Raw genomic sequence first — 22356 nt, 5'->3', positions numbered from 1 at the left:
CTTTGTCATGATTTGACATTCATGAGAACAGCTGACCCTGTGTGTCTTTGTTTTCTAAGAAAAAAGATGCTGTGTGATTATGCTGACTTAATCCTGATTGTGCAGTTCCGTGTCCAAATGTTGTCACTTTATTAGGCAAATTACTCATAAAAAGTCTCCACTTGTAAGTTAGTTGTTAGTTGTTCTGACATGCACAAACCTTAAGAGCACCCATAGCCTCTTCATTCAGCGGGTCCAGCTGGCTGGAGTTCAGTGTCATCAGTGTCACCAGGATTTAGTGCAGTTTCACTGTCTTGCTCAAGGACACTTCATTAGGCTATTTTCTGCTTGTTTTGTATATGTTTTATGTCTGTGCACCATGTCTGGTGCTGCATTAGGTATTTTGCAACTGACTAATCCACTGAGGACGCAATCACTACTTTGGTCCAAATGCTCTTTGGCACACCATGTAAAGAATCCCATCTGCCTTTTCAGCTGAGCCAAAGTGAGTCGAGTGAGGAGAGAAAGAAAGAGGATCTTGTTAAAAAGGTCCTGCTTGATGATCACAAGTCCAACACAGGTCCATAAATTTTTTTCACAGCACCAAGGCACAACAACCATTACCGCCACCCCTACTTCATTCTTAGAGCCATGTCTGGTTTAGCATCACCACCTGCTGCAAAAGGGTGACTGTGCAAAGTACCACTTGTGTTCTAGTCTATTGGAGTGGTATATCTGATGAACCGAAGAGCCAAAAAGACAGCGCAAGAGCATAAACACCAGCCAGAGAGATTTTTCACAAGCTGCCAACATAAAATCTGGTGTTAATTGTTAATCGTTTACAGCCGATCTATAAAGCATTATTAAATTATTTAATAACTATCAGTAAAGTCATTATTTACAGCTTATAAACTCTTCGTAAGGGCTGTCTTGTTAAAAAGTGGTTCCAAGTGCTACCATCCATAGACCATATAGAGGTTAAAAATGTTTTAAATAGTGCACTGTGCTCTCCAAACCAGTGTATTAAGCCAGAAAACCATATGACTGCTAAAGGAGCACTGTTACTTTCAAAATAAAAGGGAAAAATCACACAGAACAACTAAACCATTTTTCTGTCTCTGTTGGCTTATTCTGGCTGACTGGTTTGATTAATATAATCTTACGTAACGCTACATTCTTATAGAAATATGCTTAAATGCTTTTGATGCTTTTGATATTTTGATATTATAATTGCATTAGGTATGCAAGCTACTACAGAATAGCTTTCAATACCCTTAAACAAATAAGGCTGGTGTAAGAAGATGGAAAATCTTTAAATACTGGTCACAAACTTATGATTTAACTTGAAAAAAAAGTGTGTGTGGTGGGGGGGGGGGGGGGGGGGGGGGGGGGTCAGTTATTATCTAAAACAGCTGGGCACTGTAGATTTTAAGAAAAAGACAACTGTGTATTGTTTGGGACTCTTTTTATATGTGGCTTAATACATACTTTCACTTTTTAGGATGAGAACTGTTGGTCTATGGTAGTGAAATAAGCTACATTAGAATTTGTCTGCATGGATCATATTTGTTTGTAGGTTTAATTAATTGTTAGTTTTGTTCTTTGGATTGGTTGGTATTTCCTGACTAATATGTGAGAAAAAAAAATCACAACTTAAGGAATTTTATTTGGATCCGATTTTATTTTGGAATAAAATAACCGGAAGTTGTACAATTTATTCTGCAGGACTTGACACCAGTGAGGAGAGAAACTGATAGAGAGGAGCACAAACTCGAGGAAAAGGGGGTTGAACCGAGGACGTGTGGTTTCTTGGAAAAGTGGCATCTGTGTGAGGAAGGCGAGTCTTGTTCTGGTCATCAGTCTCTCTGGACTTCATACAACCACCGAGTCTGTCGCTCACTCAATCCGGATTCTAACCTGCTCCCAAAGTTCCCAACCATGAGGACAAACGTATGGATTTACCACGCTTTGGTGTGTGTTGTGGTCACTATATTGGACACAGGTAAGACATGAAGAGCTTTTAGAAGATGTTGAGTATGTGCATGAGCATTGTGTGCTGTGATAAACCTAATGTTAGTGTCATTCTAAAATCTAACATTTCATTTTTTTGCATATTATCTGCGCAGTGAAGTGAGAAAGTCAGGAGAATTACACTGAAGAATAATAAAAGAATAAAACGAAATAAGTTAGAAAAGTGGGGGGGAAGAACAACGCTCTTATTTGTTATATTTCTAATTGGATTTTGTCAGTCAGGATTTGGTTTAAAGCAGCTTACAATACAAGTGTATTTATGTTATTTTGTTAACATAATCAGCTTTTAATTACAGACTGAAAGTGAGTGGCGCTGAATGAACTTGAACACAGGTCCTGTCTTGCACTGATTCCGCTCCCTGTTTGCTGTGGCAATTGTGAAATGAACCTGCTCGAGGCTATTTATGAAGATCAGGGAGTTAGCAAACTTTTAACAACCGCTGTATACACTGAAACTTTAAATGAAATAATTATAATAAAACTGCCCCTCACTTTAAAAACCCATTGATGTTCCTGGGGGTTCCTTTATTTCAGGGTGCCTTCAGGTCTAATAACCAATAATCAACTGGACACGAAGAGGAGTCTAATTTATGCCATTTAATTTGCTTTGTGAAATAAGATTCAATAAGTAGAAAGGAGGAGCACCGCGCTCCTCCAGCTGCCTAAAGGTACAAACCCGTGCCAGAGCGCTTGGTTTTGAAGTACATCTGCTGATGTTACTGCTTTGTCATTAAACTTTTTTATGTAGGTCATGGTCGATTCAGTAATAGACACTCCTGCATCTGCTGGACTGGCGCCAGCTGCTCAGAGGATGCAGAACATGTCTTGTAACGTTGCAGCAGAGCTCGGGGCGTACGCGCGATCATCGAGCTCGGTGGCGCTTCTGTATGAAGCGCGGACTATCTGGTGGCGGTCCCCGGCACACACACATCCGCCCCGCTGACATGTCACTGAGGAAAGCACTGAATCCATAGTTACCACCTCCAGGGGTGCCGACCCTGACCTCTGACCGCCCTCCTGGAGTTGGGGAAAGTAAAACGCGCGCCTGGACTGTGGTATTCGTGCGTGCGTCCCGGTAGAGAGATAGAAAAGGGGTGTGCGTGTGTCTGTCTGTGTGTGTGTGTGTGTGTGTGTGTGTGGATGTAAGTGTGTTTTAGACTGTGTGCGTGTGGGGGGGGGGCTTTGTAACATCTGGCTGCTGAGCCCAGTTCCACATTTTGCGCTCTCTGAAGCAGATGTAATGTCTGCTTAATTCCCAGAGGCACACCTTTAACCTGCTACTTTCCTGCTCTTCATTAAATACATTTCCTCTTCATTGCATTAAAATTTATCAATTTTGTGATTATTAATATTGCTTTTTTGGATGGACCCAAGAAAGCTAGGCTAAAATACTTATCCAGCTGACACTTCAGTTGTTGGCTTAAGAGCGCCAAAGTGGAAGAGTCCGAGGAAGCTCAGAGTGTTGGTTATTCACCTTTCCTGTCTACATTTTCCAGCAAAACTGCATACTCAAACCTGTTCCTCTAAGCTATTGCTGCCTCCTCTCATTAAATGTCATCGATCTCATACTCGCCCACTGAGCACCTTTTATTATAATCTCCAACTTCAGCAAAGGTTTGGGATTTGGAGATAGCAGCAGTCTGACTGCAAGGAGAGGAAGAGACTAAGTGAAATCTAATTGAGCAGCCTGGCCAGACATCAGGGCTGGAACAACACTGTGATGAGTGCCAGATGTGGTCCAGTGGAGCCCAAACATTAATAACACGTCCTCCCCAAAAACCATTTTCAACCACGAGGAGCCTCTAAACGCTCCACAGTTTACAATATCTTAAGTACACACACAACGTCTTGTGTCGGATCTTGGCACAGGAGTCTATTGCTGTAACTCAGTAGCATGAGATTTTCCTGTGTGATTTATATCGCACTTGCCCCTAATTATAAACGGAAAACTATTGTAACTAAACACATAATGCATCTGAAGATCTTGCTGTAGCCCTTAGAAACAGCATTTACAGAAAAGCTCCATTCTGCTGAAGGATGGGCTCTTAAATTTTTCCAGTAGGTAAAAATGAATGATTTGTTTCACAAAGGATTTGTACTTAAAATATGGTTTTGTCCTGCTTTTGAACTCACTTGGATTTCTTATACATTATGCTATGTCTTTGCAATGATATAATTCTCTTTTGATGTACTTCCTCCAAAGAAATGGCTCTCAACAAAGGCCAATAAATTAAACTAGAATAAATTATAATATGTCCTTTTGCACCTTTGACAGTTTTTTTCCACAAAGACTGTATATGTTTTTCATATGCTTTGGATGCCAACAGCTCAGAGATCATACATAAAACTCATACATAAAACTTTATAAGTTAGTAAAAATGATGAGTGACGTTAAAGCTTTCCCGGGAAACAGTCATTCTGATTGCATCTTGTTTTGTTCCGGAAAAAAAATAAATGTCACCCTTGTTGCTCAAAATGAAAAAGAAAGAAACTAAATGTCACTGCGGTTAAACAGCAGGGATTCTAATTAGACTGTTATGGAGTCGTGAATGCAAGTTATTGCAGTGGGTTTCTGTTGGAATCACAGCTAGCCATTAAATTTATCAACAAAAACATAAAACTGTAGGAGAACAAATACCACGGAGTAGTAAAACTGTTGAAAAAAGGCTGAGTTTTGGCTCTTTTTGAAAGCAGTAAAATATGAGATAGGTTTTCTCTAGCATCAAACCTCCAACTGCAGCACTGGAGCACATCCGCCTGTTGGATGGACATCATTCTGTTCTCTTGGCTGTCTTCACGGTTCAGCACCCACTCTGCATTTCTCAGGCATCTACCCTGGTTTGGAGCATGAAGTGCCAGGGGGCATTTTGAGCTGGGCTTTGATCCTGGACACACTTCATACTACGTTTTCTGACACATAAACCAGTCTGCTACCTCCATTTGGCCAGTACAGCTGAAGCAGGATCTAAAGGAAACGTCTCCCAAGAGCTGCAGAGCAGTGGAGGTTTGAGAAGTTGCTGTAGCATGATTCAGCAGGGTAGATGCTAACATGCCAGCAAACGCGGAGCATGAAGCAAAACTGCACTTGAAAAAGGAAATATTCTCACTGCTTTGACGAGTTTGTCTTCATCCTCAGGGCCTTGACAGCAGCAGGGAAACATTTGTGGCCATTTGAGTAATGTTTTCCAACATTAAGTTGGAAAACTCAGAGCTTTCACAAAAATCCAAGTCATACTTTAACATGGGTGTTCTTATGTTTGTGTTCTTATGTTCTTGCAGGATGCTGTAGAAGGACTCGTCAGTCATTACAGAGGTATGAGAAGACTGAGAGCCACATGCTGGTTTGCACAGACTGTCCTCAGCCCCCTTTGGTACGAAAGAACCAATCACAGGAAAGTTGTGCCCGAAAGTGTAAGAAGGTCAAGAAAAACTTTAACTGCAGGTGAGTTAGTACATTTTCTTTCTCTGTCTCTGAAGCCCAGCATAATGTTTTTTTTTGCTGCCATGCTCCTCTCACTCCTCCTCTCTTGCTGTATAGACACAGTATTTACATATTTTTGTTGTTTATCATTTGGTCATCTCTCAACTACTTCCCGTGTGTTCCTACAGGGCTTTCAACTTTCAAAGGCACAACAGGAAATGCCACTTGCTTCCCTTTGACCGGTTCACCCATGGTGTGAAGAAGCAGGCCAACGTCAACTTTACTTTGTATGAAAAAAAAGGTGAATGTCATAATTTTCAGAGGCCAAGTCTGTCAAAGTTTCACTCGGGTGTTTTTCTCATGAGAACGTGCATGTCCAGCGAGGGATTTACACAGGCAAATTGTTTGTTGATGATTGCAGGTTGTACTTCTTACTGGCTCGATTTTTAAGGCCTTTGGTTTTTCTGTTGACACAATAAAAGCAACCCCCTTCACCCCCTTGCTGTTTAATTACTCCGGTGGGGTTAGTCGCACGTATAAACATGTAGAAGACTTAAGTGGAGTGTAAACAAAAAAAGTCATTGTTTACAGTCGGAGCGCAAAGGCTTTCTCAAGCGCAGGCTGTGGAATCTAGCACTTTAGAATTTACTGCAAAATTTACGGAAACTCCCCCCGGTGACATTTAATGAACTTCAGGGAGTTGTCTGTTTTGGGAATAACACACAGGCTGGGACATACTAACACGCATGCTGTAAAAAGTCTTATTGACCATACATGGGAAAATATATTCCAGGTGGTCAAGGCAGCGAGAGCAAATCAACCTTTAATCACTGAAACACTGTATAAATTGGCGCACAAAGAGTACACAGGACAGTTTGTATCAAAGTGAAAACATGAATGGATGTTTTCAAATACTTTTTATGCCTTTGCCCTTTCTTAGATTATATAAGGGAGTGTATCATCGGCACCAAGGACAACTACAGAGGGAGGAGGTCTTGGACAAAGTCAAACATCACTTGCCAAGCTTGGTCAGATAATAACATCAATGAGCACACGTGAGTCCTCTTCCTCTTTAACTAAAAAGTGCACTTTTATGTGGAAATATGGGACTGTTGATGAGGGCTGCACACCAATGGTTGTTTTTAGGGAGGAGAAGGTGTTAATTATTCATTTCCCCTGGCCACATTCCTGCAGCCGTCAAAGTCAGCATCTCTAATCTTTAGGTTTCCACCACCTTCCTGGATGCTCCGTCTCTATTTCTCTGTGTCTGATATTGAACAGACCCTGGCAGGCGATTTACGGATGTTCACATCATCCCCTTGCGCCTCTGGGGTTAAGGGAAGGTGGAGGCTCTGAGACGGCTGAGCATTTATCCAGAGTTAAGTCAGATTTCTTTCGACACATGCAGGGATGTCCTCCCCAGTGAGGCTGTTTATTTGCTACGCTGTGGGCCATCAGGTGTATCCCAGAGACATTTTTTTTTTTCACTGCCACAAGAGAGAGGCAAGATCAGTGACTTTGCAAAGATGGTTCTGTGCCAGCATCTCATTAGTGGTGCTCATTAGTTACAAGATATTTTAACTGCGATGGGGAGGGGGGTTGAGAGACAGAGTAATAAGAGTTTGAAGAAGTACAGAGGGGAGGTAGAATGAAAGAAAGAAAGCGAGAGATTTATGGACTGAAGTCATGTTCTGTCTGTTGTCCAGCTGAGCTCACAAAGCCACAGACGTGCTGAGAGAAAATACAAGTTCAGTGATCTCCCACAATTAAAACACGCTGCAGTGTTGCTCCCCGTCCTGTCCTGTCTTCTTCTCTCCTCTCCCTTCCTGAAGTCCCTCCAATCCTCCCTTCCCTTTCCAGAAGCAGTTCTTCACATTAGGAGCCCTTTGTCATTGTTTATTTGACAAACGGTTTCAGTCTCCTTCCTGCATGGCAAATGTAGCGTCCGACAACATCTCCCTGGCTTGTCAACAACTTTAAACTTTCAAAGGGTCAAAGGGAGTTTTACTTAAGGGAGATTTAGTGCCACTGTGAGGTTACCTAACATGGGACTATCCCGCTGTGTGAGAATTACCACCATAATGAACCACGCACCATTTGAGTTTCAGGTAACTATTATTTTCATGCTTGACCAATCACCGTGGGGCAGGGGTGATTTCTCAGGAGGTTCCCTTCCTGGAATGGGACTTCCACCTGTTGTCTATATTTAGTGTTTTAGCCAAAGCTCTGAAAGAAGTGTGTATTGTTGCCCAGCCAAGCGTGCAGAAAGGAATGAAATGGAACATATCTATTCATATTAATAATAATAATAGATAACATCACAGTCATTTATTTATTTCCAGACATTAATTCATTTTACCACACATTTCCACTGGGAGGTCAGTTAGTGTGCTTAGCCACGGAAACACACCCCTGCTGCTCGGATGTAATGTTTTTCTTAAAGAAAAAGTTTTGAGACATTTTGAGAAAAACACTTAATCACTTTCCTGCCAAGAGTTAGAAGAGAACGACTCTCATGTCTGTAAGCTAAGTTTGAAGCTTCCACCAAAAGCAAGTTAGTTTATCTTAGCAGAAAGAATGGCTCATCTAATCTGGCCATCACACTGAGCTAAGTTAAACTAAACTAATCTGAGCTAACTGTCTGCTGTGTTTTCTCTAGCTGCATTGTTTAACAGAAAAATATTAAAGTGCTGTCGATCTTCTTGTCTAACTCTCAGCAAGAAAGTGAAATTTCCCTTGTTCCAAAAATCCTTCAGATTCAAAAAATCATTAAAGCTTGCTTGCTTTAATCTCTGAATACTTCATTCCATTGGATGCTGCACCACTGAAGCATGGCCGTGTTTGTTCCGCAGTCACCAGGTGCACGTTGCTAGACATTTTGGAGCAGTTACTTCAGGTCTAGATTTCATCTTTAGTGATATCCAAAATCTAGCCAATATGTTTAGCCAGCCCGGAGAGCGAAGCATGTGTGCATACTGTCTGCCTGCGCTCCGATGGGAACAGACTTTGGCAAGGAGATGAATAACTGGCCAACATCTGTTAGCACAACATCATTATGGTTAACTTGCTCCCATGCCACGGCCTTTTACGGACTCTCACCAGATGCAGCCTTTTTTGCAACGTGAGGAACCTTGTAATTCCATTTATAAATTAAGGATACTGTAGTATGATAGAAATATATTGAGCTCGTGAGTTACACACAACAGATGTGAGTTTTGGCACTTGGCAGAGTGCTGCTTTGGAGGGGAGCAAGTGTTTTGTTTTAGTTAAATGCTAAGTGAAATGTTGGTGTTTGACTTAACCCTGTTGTATTTTGACACTTGTAGGTATTACTATATGGTCAGAAGAGCCTCCCCCTCCTTCCCCTTTGCATTCTCTCTCTTATTGGCTAAGTTAGATGCCTGAGATTTCTTCTACTTCTGAGTTGAATGATGTGGTGCATTAGTGTAGAATCCTTGCGTAAGCCCCAGGGCACGGAGGGGAGAGCAGAGCAGACTCTCCCAAGAAAAGAGTCATTGCCTGGGGTAGAATGTTCAGACAAGCTGCTGAAGGGAGGGTGGGCTCTGCCTCTTTTTGCTTGTCTTTTTTTCCTTTCCTGCACATGTTTTTTCTTTTTACTACGTCAGTCACACTGAGCTCCCACCTTTTTGCTCACTCCATTCTGCTCACTTTTTCTTTTGTTAAGTACTTAAGTCTGTCACTTCACTTGTTTCTTTTCACCCTTCCCCATCCCCAAAATTTGTCCTCTTCCTCTCTCTCTCTCTCTCTCTCTCTCTCTCTCTCTCTCTCTCTCTCTCTCTCTCTCTCTCTCTCTCTCTCCCTGGGTGGGAGGGGGAATGTGGTCGGCATGGATCAGGGGGTGCTGACATGCCAGCTTTTCATCATCCCGCCCTGACAGAAGATGAATTTCACACACTGTCCATTTAGTACGGGGATCCCATGCCGCTCCCCTTTGCTGCATCCCATATGTTTGCTTTAGCCAGGTTCTTTTTCTTACAGCCTTACAGTCGCTTGTTCACATTGATGTGATGTAGCAGTTGACAGAGAGGGATTAGGTTTAAACGTGTTCAAAGGCTGCCAATAAATGACCCGCTTGGGCTGCTCCAAGTGGTTCGTGGCATTGTTCTGTGCTGTTGGTGGTCATTGTCCTGTGACAGAGTCTGGCTGCTTCACACATGAGGGAGCTGGGATATAGTAGCAATCAGTAAGGCGATCATGCAGAAGGTGCAAACCTGGAGAAGAGAGACATATTGGTAACTTACTTTGCATTAAACTGTAACCTGGTCACATTGTAGGCACCACACTTCTCAGAAAGAAGCTTACATATTAATGTAAGTGCCCTCTGAATTTATTTGGCTTGTTACTGAGAGTAGTAGCAGGAAAGTATGATACTGTATATACTACTAGAGCAGCCAAGTGTGCGAGTACTCCCTAAAATTTATTTATTCAGCTCACAGTATCAGTTAACACTTTTAATAACGTCTGTCTACTCCCGTGTAGGTTTTATCCTGATAGGTACCCGACACAAGACCTGAGGGAGAACTTCTGTCGCAATCCCAACAACGATCCTGGTGGTCCGTGGTGCTACACCACTGACCCCAACGTACGAGCAGAGGAGTGTGGCATACCACAGTGTTCAGAGGGTAAGACCCTCCCAGAATATCATCGCTGGACAATGAGATTCAGCCAGAATAACTTAGGTTCATGTTAGAAAGCAAAAACTGACAAGTGACTGAGATGATTTAATGAATGTTTGTGCTTCTTTCTTTCTGAAAGTCATAACTTTTATTTGCATTCACTTCCAGCGAAAGGAAAGTTTATATAAATGTTTCTTTGTTGACAGATGTCTGTATGGTGTGTAATGGGGAGGATTACCGAGGCAAAATGGACCATACAGAGAGCGGCAAGGAGTGCCAGCGATGGGACTCAACAAGGCCTCACAAACACCACTTCCAGCCCAAAAAGTAAGCTGCAAAGCCGATAATCACATACTAACCTTTCTCACGGACAACACCAGTACACACCCATGACAGATGCTTAAATAAATGACGCTGATACTCGGGGGAGGTAGACCTCACCAGTTGTTATGACTTATTTCTCTCCCTCCTAATTTTTTCTTTCCTCTCTGTATCCCCTCTGTTTCCTCTCTCAGGTATCGAGACAAAGATTTAAAAGACAACTACTGCCGTAACCCGGATAATCGTCTCCGTCCCTGGTGCTACACCATGGATCCCAAAACTCCATGGGAGTACTGCAACATCACTGTGTGTGGTACGAGCCCATGTACTGTATATACTAAAATCTGGGGCTTGGGCCTTGTGGACAAAGTCTTCAGCAAATCAGCGGAAGGCTAAATTACTGTTATACTTTGATTTATGACTCATGTTGCTCATTTTTCTTAATGTCAATGTCAGTGTCACCCTCACAACCTTATCACACAGTTTTGAAACCATTGTAGTGGACATAGCATCTAAAGTGGAACTCCCATTGAGGATGCCTTGTTTGGTTTTTGGACCAGATGGTGGTTTTAGCACTACCAGCAAGTGGTTTGAGTGTGCCAGGGGGTTTGTTACATCCAGGACTTTTGTGGTTTTGGGGTTCTTGTGGTCAGCTGAGTAAAAAAGCTCCCCCTCTCTCCTGCAGAGTCTCAGAAGACTTTTGTTTACCCGGTTGGGTGTTTCATGTGGTGATTAGCTTCAGATCCTTCTACCTCAACAAGGGAGAGTAAATAGGTTGTTTGCAAATTGGAGAGTCTGACTTCAGAGAGCCAGAAGTGTTTTACTGAGACCACTCACTGATGACAAAGGGCTATGAAGTGGAGGATTACAATAGAGGCTACTATACTGAGATGCCTCACATAACCATTAGAAGGTCTAACAGTCACTTTAGTGGTGCGAACATGGTTTTTAAAATCATGACTTATATAGACAAGGGACCAATTAAAGGAAAAACCTGAATTAATGTGTCAAGAACAAAACAAATGCAGATGCTTCAGTTTAGAGCAGTGAGTAGTGTGATGAGCATGAAAACCCAACTGAAAACTTCTGGGAGATTTTGGACTGACATGTCCACCCTATCATCAAAACATCAAATGATGGATTATCTTTTGGCAGAATGGTGTTTGATCCTGTAAGCAGAGTTCAGAGACTTGTTTAATCAATGTGGAGGAGCCGTGAAGCTGTTCTCGAGGCTTGTGGTAGCCCATCACCTTGCTAAGAAATGTTGGCTTTTCCTTTAATTAGTCACCGATTAGAAGATTACTGCTCAAAGGACCAGTCAATTGTCAGAAATCTACAGATTAATGAATAATGAAAATGATCACTAGTTGAACCCCTAATGTATTTTATATGTGAAAATTTTAGAGGGTAATAAGGGCAAAAATAATGTAACTTCACTTGACTCATATCACAGAGTCTGACAGAGTAGTAGTGTAGATAACTTTTGCCTTCATACATACTATAAAAGACAGAGGTAAATGAAAAAGAACTGACGCCAAAAAGAGGTCACACCTTTGGAGAATTTGTTCTTTTATTTTTATTTTTTTGGAAAGCACATTGAAATCTCCCCACATGCTCACCCACAAACACACAGAGCATCTCTCTTTGTCTCTGTCGGACACATACACACATGTACTTTACAGTACATGTTATGATTTACAGCCAGGGCGGAGGATCTCCATTTGTCCAGATGTGTGCATCCCTCAATGCCTGCCCTAAGAAAGATAAAAACCACTGACCTGTACTACGCGGTGCACACAGACACTGGCATGCATTACATCAAGCCAAAGAATCCCTCTTTTCCACCCGCCTTCTCGTTTCTGCCTCAAAACATTCCCTTTCCTCCTCCATCTTCTCCAATCTCATTTGTCAAAGGCTAAAGAAACAGAGACAGAAATCCGGAGGGGAGAAGTCGCTCCCTGTGTACTGCTATTCCTGCTCTGCTGAAAAGCAGAATTCCATCTGAAGATGTTTGAAATAGTTTTCCGGTGGATAAAGTTGCCCCAGCCAGGCCGGGTTTGATGTGATATCTTTGGTTGGGCTGCAATGGACACATTCACCAGAAACCAGAATTTTTTATGTTTAGTGATGAGGCAAAGATGGATTCACAAATATGATCATGCTGCAGGTTTTTCTTACAGCAGCCTGTGACATTGTGCTCCGTCAGCAAGTTAAATAACTCCATATTGTTGTGGATGTCCCTGCGTGCAAGAATGTGGGGCACCAGTGTTATGAATACACAGAAAGTTTCCTATCGCAGTTGAGACGAGGGGGGGTGCTACTGTTTTTGATCATCTGTCTCTAGGTTAAACATGACACATTCTTCTGGGGATTAATATCTCCCTCCTTCTCTCCCTTCCTCCTTCCTGCCTTCAGCTTTTGTGTTTCACTCTCTTTAGCAAAATTTTTCTTTGCCTCCTTTCTCATCCTAAAACTCACGACTACAGTTTATTTTTCTTTCTTTCCTAGAGTCGGACTCCGGTGAGGACACAGATGTCAATGTAACAACATCCTGTGTCCAGGGAGAGGGCACAGATTACCGAGGCACAATGAATGTCACTCCTGAGGGTGTGACGTGTCAGCGCTGGGACTCTCAGTTCCCCCATAACCACTCATTTCTTCCTCAGAACTTCAAATGCAAGTGAGTAATGCTTGTTTCATGGCTCCTGACAGTTTGGATTCAGTTCTCTCTGTGGCGTCAAGGAGGTGATTTGTTCATTTTGTGCATTTGACTGTTGAAATGCCAAGAGGAAAAGGGATAAAAGTGAAAGTAAAAATTGCTGGCTTTGCTGTAAAAATACAGCCATCAGCACCATCATTTAAATTGCAGTTTGTGCGTGTGTCACAGAGACCTCAGAGAGAACTACTGCCGTAACCCTGATGGTGCAGATTACCCATGGTGCTTCACTACAGACCCTAATCAGAGGATAGCCAACTGCACCCACATCCCCAGGTGTGATTCTGAGGCCACACAAAAAATAGGTAAAAAAAAAAAGTACAGCTTCAATTTTAAAGGAGCAGTTTGAAATATATTTGGGAAATATACATGTTTTCTTGCCAATGGTTATGTGAAAATATTGTCATATCTGTACACTATATATGTAGCTAGAGACAGCAGTGTTTGTTGTTGTTGTTTTTGCATTTCTGTTTTTGTACAGATTAAACATATTAATAATGAACTTTAGAGATGCTAGTAGGCAGACTTTTTTTTTTTTTACCATTGGACAGAGTCAGGCAAGCTGTTTCCCCTTGTTTATGCAAAGCTAAGCTAAACTAAACAGCTGCTGGCACTGGCTTCATATTTACCATTCAGATATGAGTTTGGTATTAATTAATCTTTGCATTTAAGTCTCAGAAAGACAGAAAATGTGTATTTCCCAAGATGTCAAACTGTTCCTGTAAGACCACCAAAGCCTTTTCAAAGGCGACAAACTTCAAAAGAATGGCAAGGATTTTGTAAATTACTATGTAAGTTATTTCTTGAACAATTTGATTGAAATGCTGAGCTACAGATGCTTGAAAAGACATGTCATGTTTTAGCAAAGTGGAATTACACAGACACTTTCCATATTGCTCCCGTAGGACTGGGCCACTTGGCAGTGTGCTGCCCAATGAATTCCATTTCATGGAAGAACAAAAACACCAGACTTTGGCAACAGTGTTCGCTGTCATTTCCCATGTTTCTCTGCTTTATATTTCAGAAGACCACACATGTCAAAAAGCGACCAGTCACTTAGTTGCTATAAGCTCTCCTCTGATTCTGTTTAAGAAAAGGCATAGTAAGGTTTAAATTTTCTATTACATTTGAGAACCACCAGCTACACAGGGGCCCTTGACATTAAATTGATACAGACCACAAAGAGAAGCGTATACCAAAATCCCTTCTTTGTCTCTGCACATGCATGAGGGTGTATTTGTGAGTATGCCCACTCACGGATTGCGTTTAGGTGAAACTGCTGGGCTCAGTAATTGTATGCATTCCTGAGAATATTTAACAAGGTGGTCTAAAATAAATGTATCCTGCTTTTCCTCAGAGTGTTACGAAGACAACGGAGAGACATACCGGGGCACTTTATCCATAACTCGTTCTGGGATTCCCTGTGCAGACTGGTCACATCACATAAACAGGTAACAAACTCATTTATTCTGCATATAATTTGTTGCGTTGCTCCTCCTGCTAACTCCCAGTCACGCTTCTGCTGTGCTAAGAAACACTGGAAATATTTCCTAGAGAGGCTGACATTCTTTTCAGCTCAGTTGATGAGTGTTTGTTGACAACTTAGCTCCCGTTTCCATGTGAAAATCCCTTTCATATGAATGAAGCTAAGCAGTGAAAACAAATAGTGAGAGGAAATCAGGGGTTCCTCAGGGGTCAATATGAGGCCCAATTATTATTCATCTAACTGACGAGAGGAGACCCTGGAGTGCTCTCCAAGTGACCCATCCTGACGGAGAGGTTGCCCACTACAGGGTTGTGGCTTCATGCTGAAGTCAGGCTGTTGGAATTACTTAATTTATAGGAATTTTAAAAGCCAAAATGGCACAGACAGATGGACATGTTCCAGAGCTGACCCCTGACCCCAGGAAGTGCTTTCTGAGGAAAGCAGATCAAAGCCAATCAGCTCCCTCGCGTAGACTGCTGCCAGCGAGTCTACCCTGCTCAAGGTTAAGGGTCACCCCAGGAAAAACTGCTGAGAACTACAGCTTGTTTAACATTCTCCTGGGAAGTGGAATTATCTTCACCTCCTGACAAATTGTTGTCTATCGCTTAGCATTATTTCTACATAGTAACGGCTTTTCAGGGATATTTTTGATATCTTAGAAGATTATGTTTAGGTCTCGTAGAGCCAAGTGGAACGCTGCAAAAAGACACACGATTAGATGAGAATTCCTACAAATCGGGAGCACAACCAAATTGTTATATGGAGGATGTGGCTCCTACTGGTCTGATCCCTGCTGAATGCTTAGAGTGCATACTTTCATACTCCCATGAGCACTCTTCACAAAACTCTGCGTTTCCTTCTACGGGCTCAGTGCAGCGAATGCAGAGGATTCATTACACTATAGGAAAGCCAGAGTCAGACTTTCCAGGCATACCAAGGTTACTTACAGTGTCTATGTACTGTATGTGTATAACTGTGTGTATGTGTGACTCCATGTATGCACATTCTCATGTGTTTTCAGAGTGTGAGAGTGTGTATGAATCTTAATGAGACATGGCCCGGTGTTAGTTCTGGTACACTGTGTGCAAAATAACAAATGGAATATGAGAATCTGTATTTGTGTGTTTTACAGTGGGGATTCTCACTCTACAGAATCCCATGTAGGGCTGGAGAAGAACTACTGCCGGAATCCAGACCGGGACAAGCATGGCCCCTGGTGTTACACCAACCCAAATAACCGCTTGGCCTGGGACTACTGCAAACTAAAGCACTGTGAGTGGCTTAAATAACCTTGTCTCCTCTAATGTCCATCTCTGTAACAGAAGATACATCTGTGTTATGTCAGTCATAAATATTAGCATACTCTTAGTTCACCGTAGAAGAAGGGCTATAAATGATGCACATGTTGTACAGCACAATTTGTAGTGATCTATTTAGCAGACCCTTAAAGAAGCAGTTTAACATTATTCGCTTTCTGGCTACAGAACATAATCAGTGTTTTCGTTCAGGATTCCTGTTTTAGTCACATTTCTGAGCACCTCAAAGTATTCATGCATGCATTTAAGCAGTGGTTAAAACAAGAAATGTGAGGAATGTGGAAAAAAGAACTTAGCAAAGTGTTTGGAGCACTGCATTTTTTTTCCACTCATGGGCACCTGGCTAATGGCTGCGGAAAGCAGGTGTGGATTGCTGGCTTTGGAAAATTCCAAAAATTGGCTCTATACAGACGTCTGAAAGCAGCTTTTCACCACTTTGCTCATGATACACTTGCTTTTAAATATGCAGTTGTAGGCACATGATGGATAGTCCATGTGTCCTACATGCTGTCGGAGTGCATCTTGTATGTCCTCAGAAATTAAGACTGCTTGTCTGCAACATGCAATTAAGCTCAAAAACAGAGGGTAAGGTATATCAAGATTTGAAGTAAGTCAGCAGAAAGTCTTGAAAAGAAACTAATAGCACTTGATTATGCTTCTTATGCTTCTAAGTATTCAAAATAAAGTGTCCCTATGTTTAATTATATTTACGTTGTGAAAACGTTCGCTCTTAAGTTATTCTGGTGTCAGCCCCATTGACTCCTAAAATCCCCCAGGTATACATAGAGTAAATAGCCAAGTGTGTGAGCTGTGCCACTCAGATCCCAGCTGCTTGTCTATGTGTATAGACTGGTAAATGAAAAAAGAAGCAAGTATTTCACGATCCTTTCTGTCTGACTGTCTAAACAGCACTTCTGAAAGAGCATGCTTTAGCATTTCGTATATAGAAGGGGATAGTGCTGTATGGGTAAAGTACAATGAAATAACACAAGTGATTTAGCTTTGCAACCTTTATCGATTCCAACTAAAAAGTCATAACTTTTGTTTTATGCAGCTCGGCTGGTGGCTTACGTAATGTGTTAGCCGTGGTTTTGTCCAATTGGCAAAGAATACATGATGCTCAAACAGCAAACAGATGCAGGTCTCTGCCGCCATCCTTTTATTTGAGAAAACACATACTCACACAGCGGGACCCAACATTTTCTTTGGCTGGTTTCAATCGGGTTGCATTGAAGAGCCTCTTTTGAATGGCTGCTCAATAATTTCAGTAATGTAAAACATGTCTTCCATGAAGTTTTTGAGGTTCTTGAGCAAATTTATTTTCTGCGGTTGCTAACTGATATAGCCTCCAACAACAATTCAGATTCAGAGTTGAAATCTTTGCAAAGTAAAGAAAGGTGTCTTTTTTAATAAGGTTTCATGCTTTTTGTGTCAATGTATGGTTAGAGGTCTGAATTATTTCCGCTGCTGTGGGGTCTCCTCTCACTGTTGTGCTTTTCTTTACCTCTATCAGGTGAATCAGCTACAGTGGCTCCTCAACCAAACAGTGGGTACCAATTTTTCTTATCTGGCTTTTACCAGTCTAGCCCTCTTCCTCCTCTTCTTATCTCTAATCTCATCCCTTTTCCTTTAACTCTTTTTATCAAATCCGTCTGTTGTCATTTACCTAACTAAACAAATCATATTTTATGGTTGTCCTTTGAAGTTTTAATATTAAATCCCATTGAATCCCATTGAAATGCAAATAATACATCCATCTAAGATACAATATCAAAAATGTCTCCTTACTTAGCTCTTACCAGACCCAAGATTTCATGCTTCGTGCATATAAATACCAGAATAGTTGGAGGACATCAAGTGCGAGGTACAGATGGCAGCTGGGTTGTAAGCATCCAAAGAGAGTAAGTCATTTTATTTCTTTGTGTTTTTACAAAATCTCTTTTATCTCTTCCTAGGCTACCCGCTGTAATGAATAAAACTATCTTCTTACATTTTCTCAGGACGGTTCATTTGTGTGGTGGCTCACTGATCAGAGAAGACTGGGTTTTGACGGACCAACAATGCTTCACCTCCTGGTAATACTCCACATTCTGATACTCCTGGTAGTTCCACTTCTGAAACTTATCCTTTTCTGTGTCTGACTTACCTAAACCGAATTCTTTTCTGATTTACCTTTTCCATTTACTCTCTTACTACTTACTACTTACTACCATTTACATATCTCTCAGAAATGCATCTTTCTATATTGTTTAAAGTGAAGATGGAGGCTGGATCCTGTTTACTGGGACCGTCTCTCAGGTCATAGGCCTGACCTGAGATATGGAACAAAATAGTTTGGACTAGAGATTTGTTTAACTGCAGTTGTCAGAGCCACTTATATACTGTGCATATAGTATCTCTGTCATCTGCAGCGGTGGCTTTAATGAAAACCTTCCTATCTCTGTAGTAATGTACAGTACTGTAAGTATTACATGTGGTGTACATCAGGAGCTTTCAGCTGATACATTGAGGTGCAGTGTATGTAGTGGAGTGACTCACAGTTTGAAGAACTTTGCCTTTTTTCTTGCATTTTTCCAAAAGAGCTTTGATTTTTTTTTTTTTTTTAAATGCTTCTAATACTTGAATGACCAATATCATATTTGTTTTTCTTGAATAACTTGTACATTGATTGATACTGAAATGTTCCTTGGAAATTTGTGTTTAAAATTGTTGTCTATGTGAAGACTTTTTGCAAACAGTTGGACTGACCACATGCAATACAATAGCACATGATTACCGCACAGTCTTAGCTATGTTTAAAAGTAAGATCACTGTAGATCTAAGCACAGTCTGTGTTCTCTATGGTTCCCTTTATGGTTCACTCGACCTAATCAAATTAGTTTAATCCCTGGTCAGTTAAATCATTCTTTTGTAGAGTGGCGGCCCACTCTACAAGTCACAAATACTGTAGGTCTCAACCTCACACTGGTCCTTGTGGTCATCAGTGTTCCAGATCTCAGGGATTACAGTGTGCAGGTTGGTCTGCGCCACCTCAATGAGTCCTCAAACCACCCGAGGCTACGCATCTCTCGTCTGATTTGTGGCCCAGAAGGATCCAACCTTGTTATGCTGAAACTAACAGAGTAAGTTTCCACTGATGTTTAAGATCCTAATATTAGGTTTATTCATCTGCATTCATTATGTTTTATAAGACTATATTTGATTGACTGTCACGTTTGTTCTAGTCCTGCGCCTGTGTCTGAGGGGGCCTCCACTATTCATCTTCCAGTAAAAGACTGTCACATCACCGAAGGCAGCAACTGCACCATGTATGGATGGGGGGAAACCAAAAGTACTGCCACCTTTCACCAATATTCCGCCTCGCATTCCATTTTAACCATCATTCAAACAAAATGGAAATGTGTAACCTTTAACACTCACTGGTTTTGTGTATTGTTCTCTGCTCAGATACAGGACATGATGAGGCACTGAACACTGTAACCATGCCTATGGTCAACAATGACATGTGCTCACAAATCAAAGGAGACGCTGGGGAAAGCAGAGTATGTGCCGGTGGCAAAAGAGGAGAAGGTGTATGTGATGTAAGGATCACCAATCAACAAACATGAGTACAACATGAATGTACAGTACTAAGGAGGTCATTCACCCAAATAACAATTACCATAGCAACATCTAGATATCTAATTTTCTTTGGAACTGCTTTCTACTGAAGAAATAGTCCCAATGAAAATGGCTAAAATTGAAGTTTGTGTATTATCTTGACAAACTGTAACTTTTAAAATTCAATTTTTCTGTCATTTGGATTACTGTGCTGTCTCTCTGATGTGTCATTCTCTGCCCCCTTCTTGTAGAAAGATAATGGCGGTCCGTTGGTCTGCCAGGAACATGAGCGCAAAGTCATCATAGGTGTGAGCATTCAAAGGACAAAATGTGCCTCGTCGCAGCCTGCACTTTTTGTTAATGTTGCTTTCTACTCAGAGTGGATTTATAAAGTGTTCAAACTTTACCCCAGTTTGGAGAGGAACTAAAATATCATGGTGTGAAAATTAGCTCCATGCACACAGACTGCGAGAAGAGGAGCAACTTTGGGGCCAGAAAATTCCAAGACCGCTCCAGCCTGGACCACGGGGGAGAAATTCGGAAAATCACGTTATGGAAAGCGGCCATTTTGGGATTTTGTGGCTGAATTTGTCATTTTACCGAGACGACAGATACTGGTGATGGAAGACTGGAAATAATAAAATGGAATCTCACCCGTTCCTCCACTTTACAAATGAAGACATGCAGGCTGTTAGCCTTGACCACCTACCATTTTTTTACAACAGTTTTACAACGTCCCAGGCACATGGACAGCGTACCAATTGTATTTTTGACATTTTCAGAATTTTTGAAGCCATGCAAACAAAGACAATGAGAATGACACCTGTGACTCAGTATTATCTCCTGGAATATACTTGAATTTTGACAGAGCCCAGATCCATGTTGGATACCACCCAAGGTAGCCTTCTGTGACTGGGATTTCTTTCTTTCTTTTCTTTCCTTTTTTTTTTTTTAATTGAGCTGAACTGCAAAACATTTCATTTTATCTCCAACACAACTGATGTGGATGGACAGAAATGATGTTCCATAATGTCCACAAACATACTAATTTGGTCTTAAGTTGTAGGATACCTCACAAATATTACAGTATCCAAAAAACTGAAAAATAAAAATTATTATTAATTATAAAACTCAGTATTACATACGAGAAACAGTAATCAAACTAATCAGTCTGTAAAGCCAAACCTGTAATTGGCTAAGTGTGTGTGTGTGTGTGTGTGTACGTGTACGTAAACATAAACATACACACACACACACACACACACACACACACACACACACACATATATATATATATATATATATATATATATATATATATATAATACACTGTTGCTGCTTGAAAAGCTAACTGCAACAGCCTTGGCAAACCCGTCAGTGCTAATTGTGCGCAGTAGCTGGACTACCTTTTCCCCAGTTAGCTGTAACTGTTAGTTTCCCCATGAGAGGGTCTAAGTAGGACTGAGCAAACTGCTCCAAATCTTATGCTAATATTTGAAGCATGAGAGAGAGAAGAGCCATGCCAAATATAACATGGTTATTTGGTCTCCAGTTTGGAGGGAACTGTGGCCCCTGGCGGGCTGTGTGGTCAGTAGGATATTTTATACTTTTTTTATTTCATGGAAAGTGACTCCTTATGTACATAACAGCAGATTTATTGAGTATGTTTCTGCCGTGCTGTAAGATTTTATAGGTCTTATAGATCTGGAATATTTTTGGTTCACTTAATAACATCAGATTGGCTTCATCCTGCCTCTGATTATGTTTAATATTTAAAGTGACTGGTAGCTTGTGAGCAGTAGTTAGGTATATTTATTGTTTTTTTAAATTAGCAGAAAACGTTGCTGATAAATCCAAATTTTGATGTGATACTCGGTTTTTGTCTCTTTTATTATAAGATTAATTAAAGAGCCCATAATGACTGGGTGTGTGTTTTGACTCCCAGGTTAAAGCCACAGAAACATAACATGCCATGGACAACTTTTTAAATTTAGGGTTTCCTTCATGTTAAGTTAGCGTTGTTCTCCACAGGGGTAAATTTGAATCCTTTTTTCATTTGGAGAGGGCATTTAACAAGGAAGTGAAAGTTGAATATGGACATGCATATACACACAAACATGAAAAAAAAAAGTCAAAGATGTGCAAAAGTTTTTATTTACAATTTTGTATTTAAGAAATGAAGAAAAATTATAAGTTCAGGCACAAACGTTTTAGCTGAAATGAAGCCTAGTTAATAAGGAACAAACCACTACAGATGATATGAAATCCTTGGCTTCTCGTTGGCCACTTTTGAGCAAGTAAATGATCACAGATAGCCATTACAGCCCTACATGGCCTAAATTACGCCCCAGTGGCCCCGTGATTCTCATTCATTGACAGCAGTGTATTTTAATGATGTTGTGTTTGTGTGGCTATTACTAAAGAATTAAAGAATGGATTTCTATTCTCAGCTACAAGATGACTGTTCTGAATATCACATGGAAAATGGTACATACAATACTTAACTATCCTTAAATAGCCTTGCACAGGTTACAGCCAAGGCAAAAGACTATGAAGCAGCAATTTAAAGGAAGGAAGCTTCATTTAAGGTGACCGACCGATTAAATAGGTGAAACCAAAGGCCAAATATTCTTAGTTATGTGGCAGATCATATAACTGTGTTGTAAATTGATCCGTTTTCTTGTCAAACATGCTCTTATGGAGCTGTAACTGTTATTTAATTTACCTTTATGTAAATAGCCTCGTGCATTCTGTAAATTACACTTTGTAATTTTTGTAAATATCCTACTTAAGTATTTTTACTTCATGATCCTTCTGTTTATATATTTGTATAAACTTTAAATATAACA

At 40.9% G+C, this 22356-nt stretch overlaps 1 protein-coding gene across 2 annotated transcripts; it reads left to right on the top strand.

The window, feature by feature from the left end:
- The first annotated feature begins 1856 nt into the window (after positions 1-1856).
- Positions 1857-20467, top strand: hgfa (hepatocyte growth factor a). Of its 2 annotated transcripts, none has more exons than XM_041029675.1 (18): positions 1857-1981; positions 5290-5381; positions 5638-5732; positions 6372-6486; positions 9932-10074; positions 10275-10395; positions 10584-10702; positions 12898-13069; positions 13277-13410; positions 14463-14556; positions 15724-15863; positions 17421-17453; positions 17700-17808; positions 17908-17982; positions 18892-19029; positions 19132-19238; positions 19355-19488; positions 19759-20467. In XM_041029675.1, the coding sequence occupies exons 2-18, from the start codon at positions 5326-5328 to the stop codon at positions 19933-19935; spliced, it is 1962 nt and encodes a 653-aa protein (XP_040885609.1). In that variant the 5' UTR covers positions 1857-1981; positions 5290-5325; the 3' UTR covers positions 19936-20467. The 2 variants fall into 2 exon arrangements, with proteins under 2 accessions (XP_040885609.1, XP_040885608.1); XM_041029674.1 differs by having other exon boundaries at positions 1860-1981; positions 5290-5452; positions 5620-5732.
- Positions 20468-22356: the final 1889 nt, after the last annotated feature.

This window comes from Toxotes jaculatrix, chromosome 22 (assembly GCF_017976425.1).
Source record: "Toxotes jaculatrix isolate fToxJac2 chromosome 22, fToxJac2.pri, whole genome shotgun sequence".
NCBI lineage: Eukaryota > Metazoa > Chordata > Actinopteri > Toxotidae > Toxotes > Toxotes jaculatrix.
Note: the sequence above shows the minus strand (reverse complement) of the source record. Positions and strands in the feature narration are given on the sequence as shown.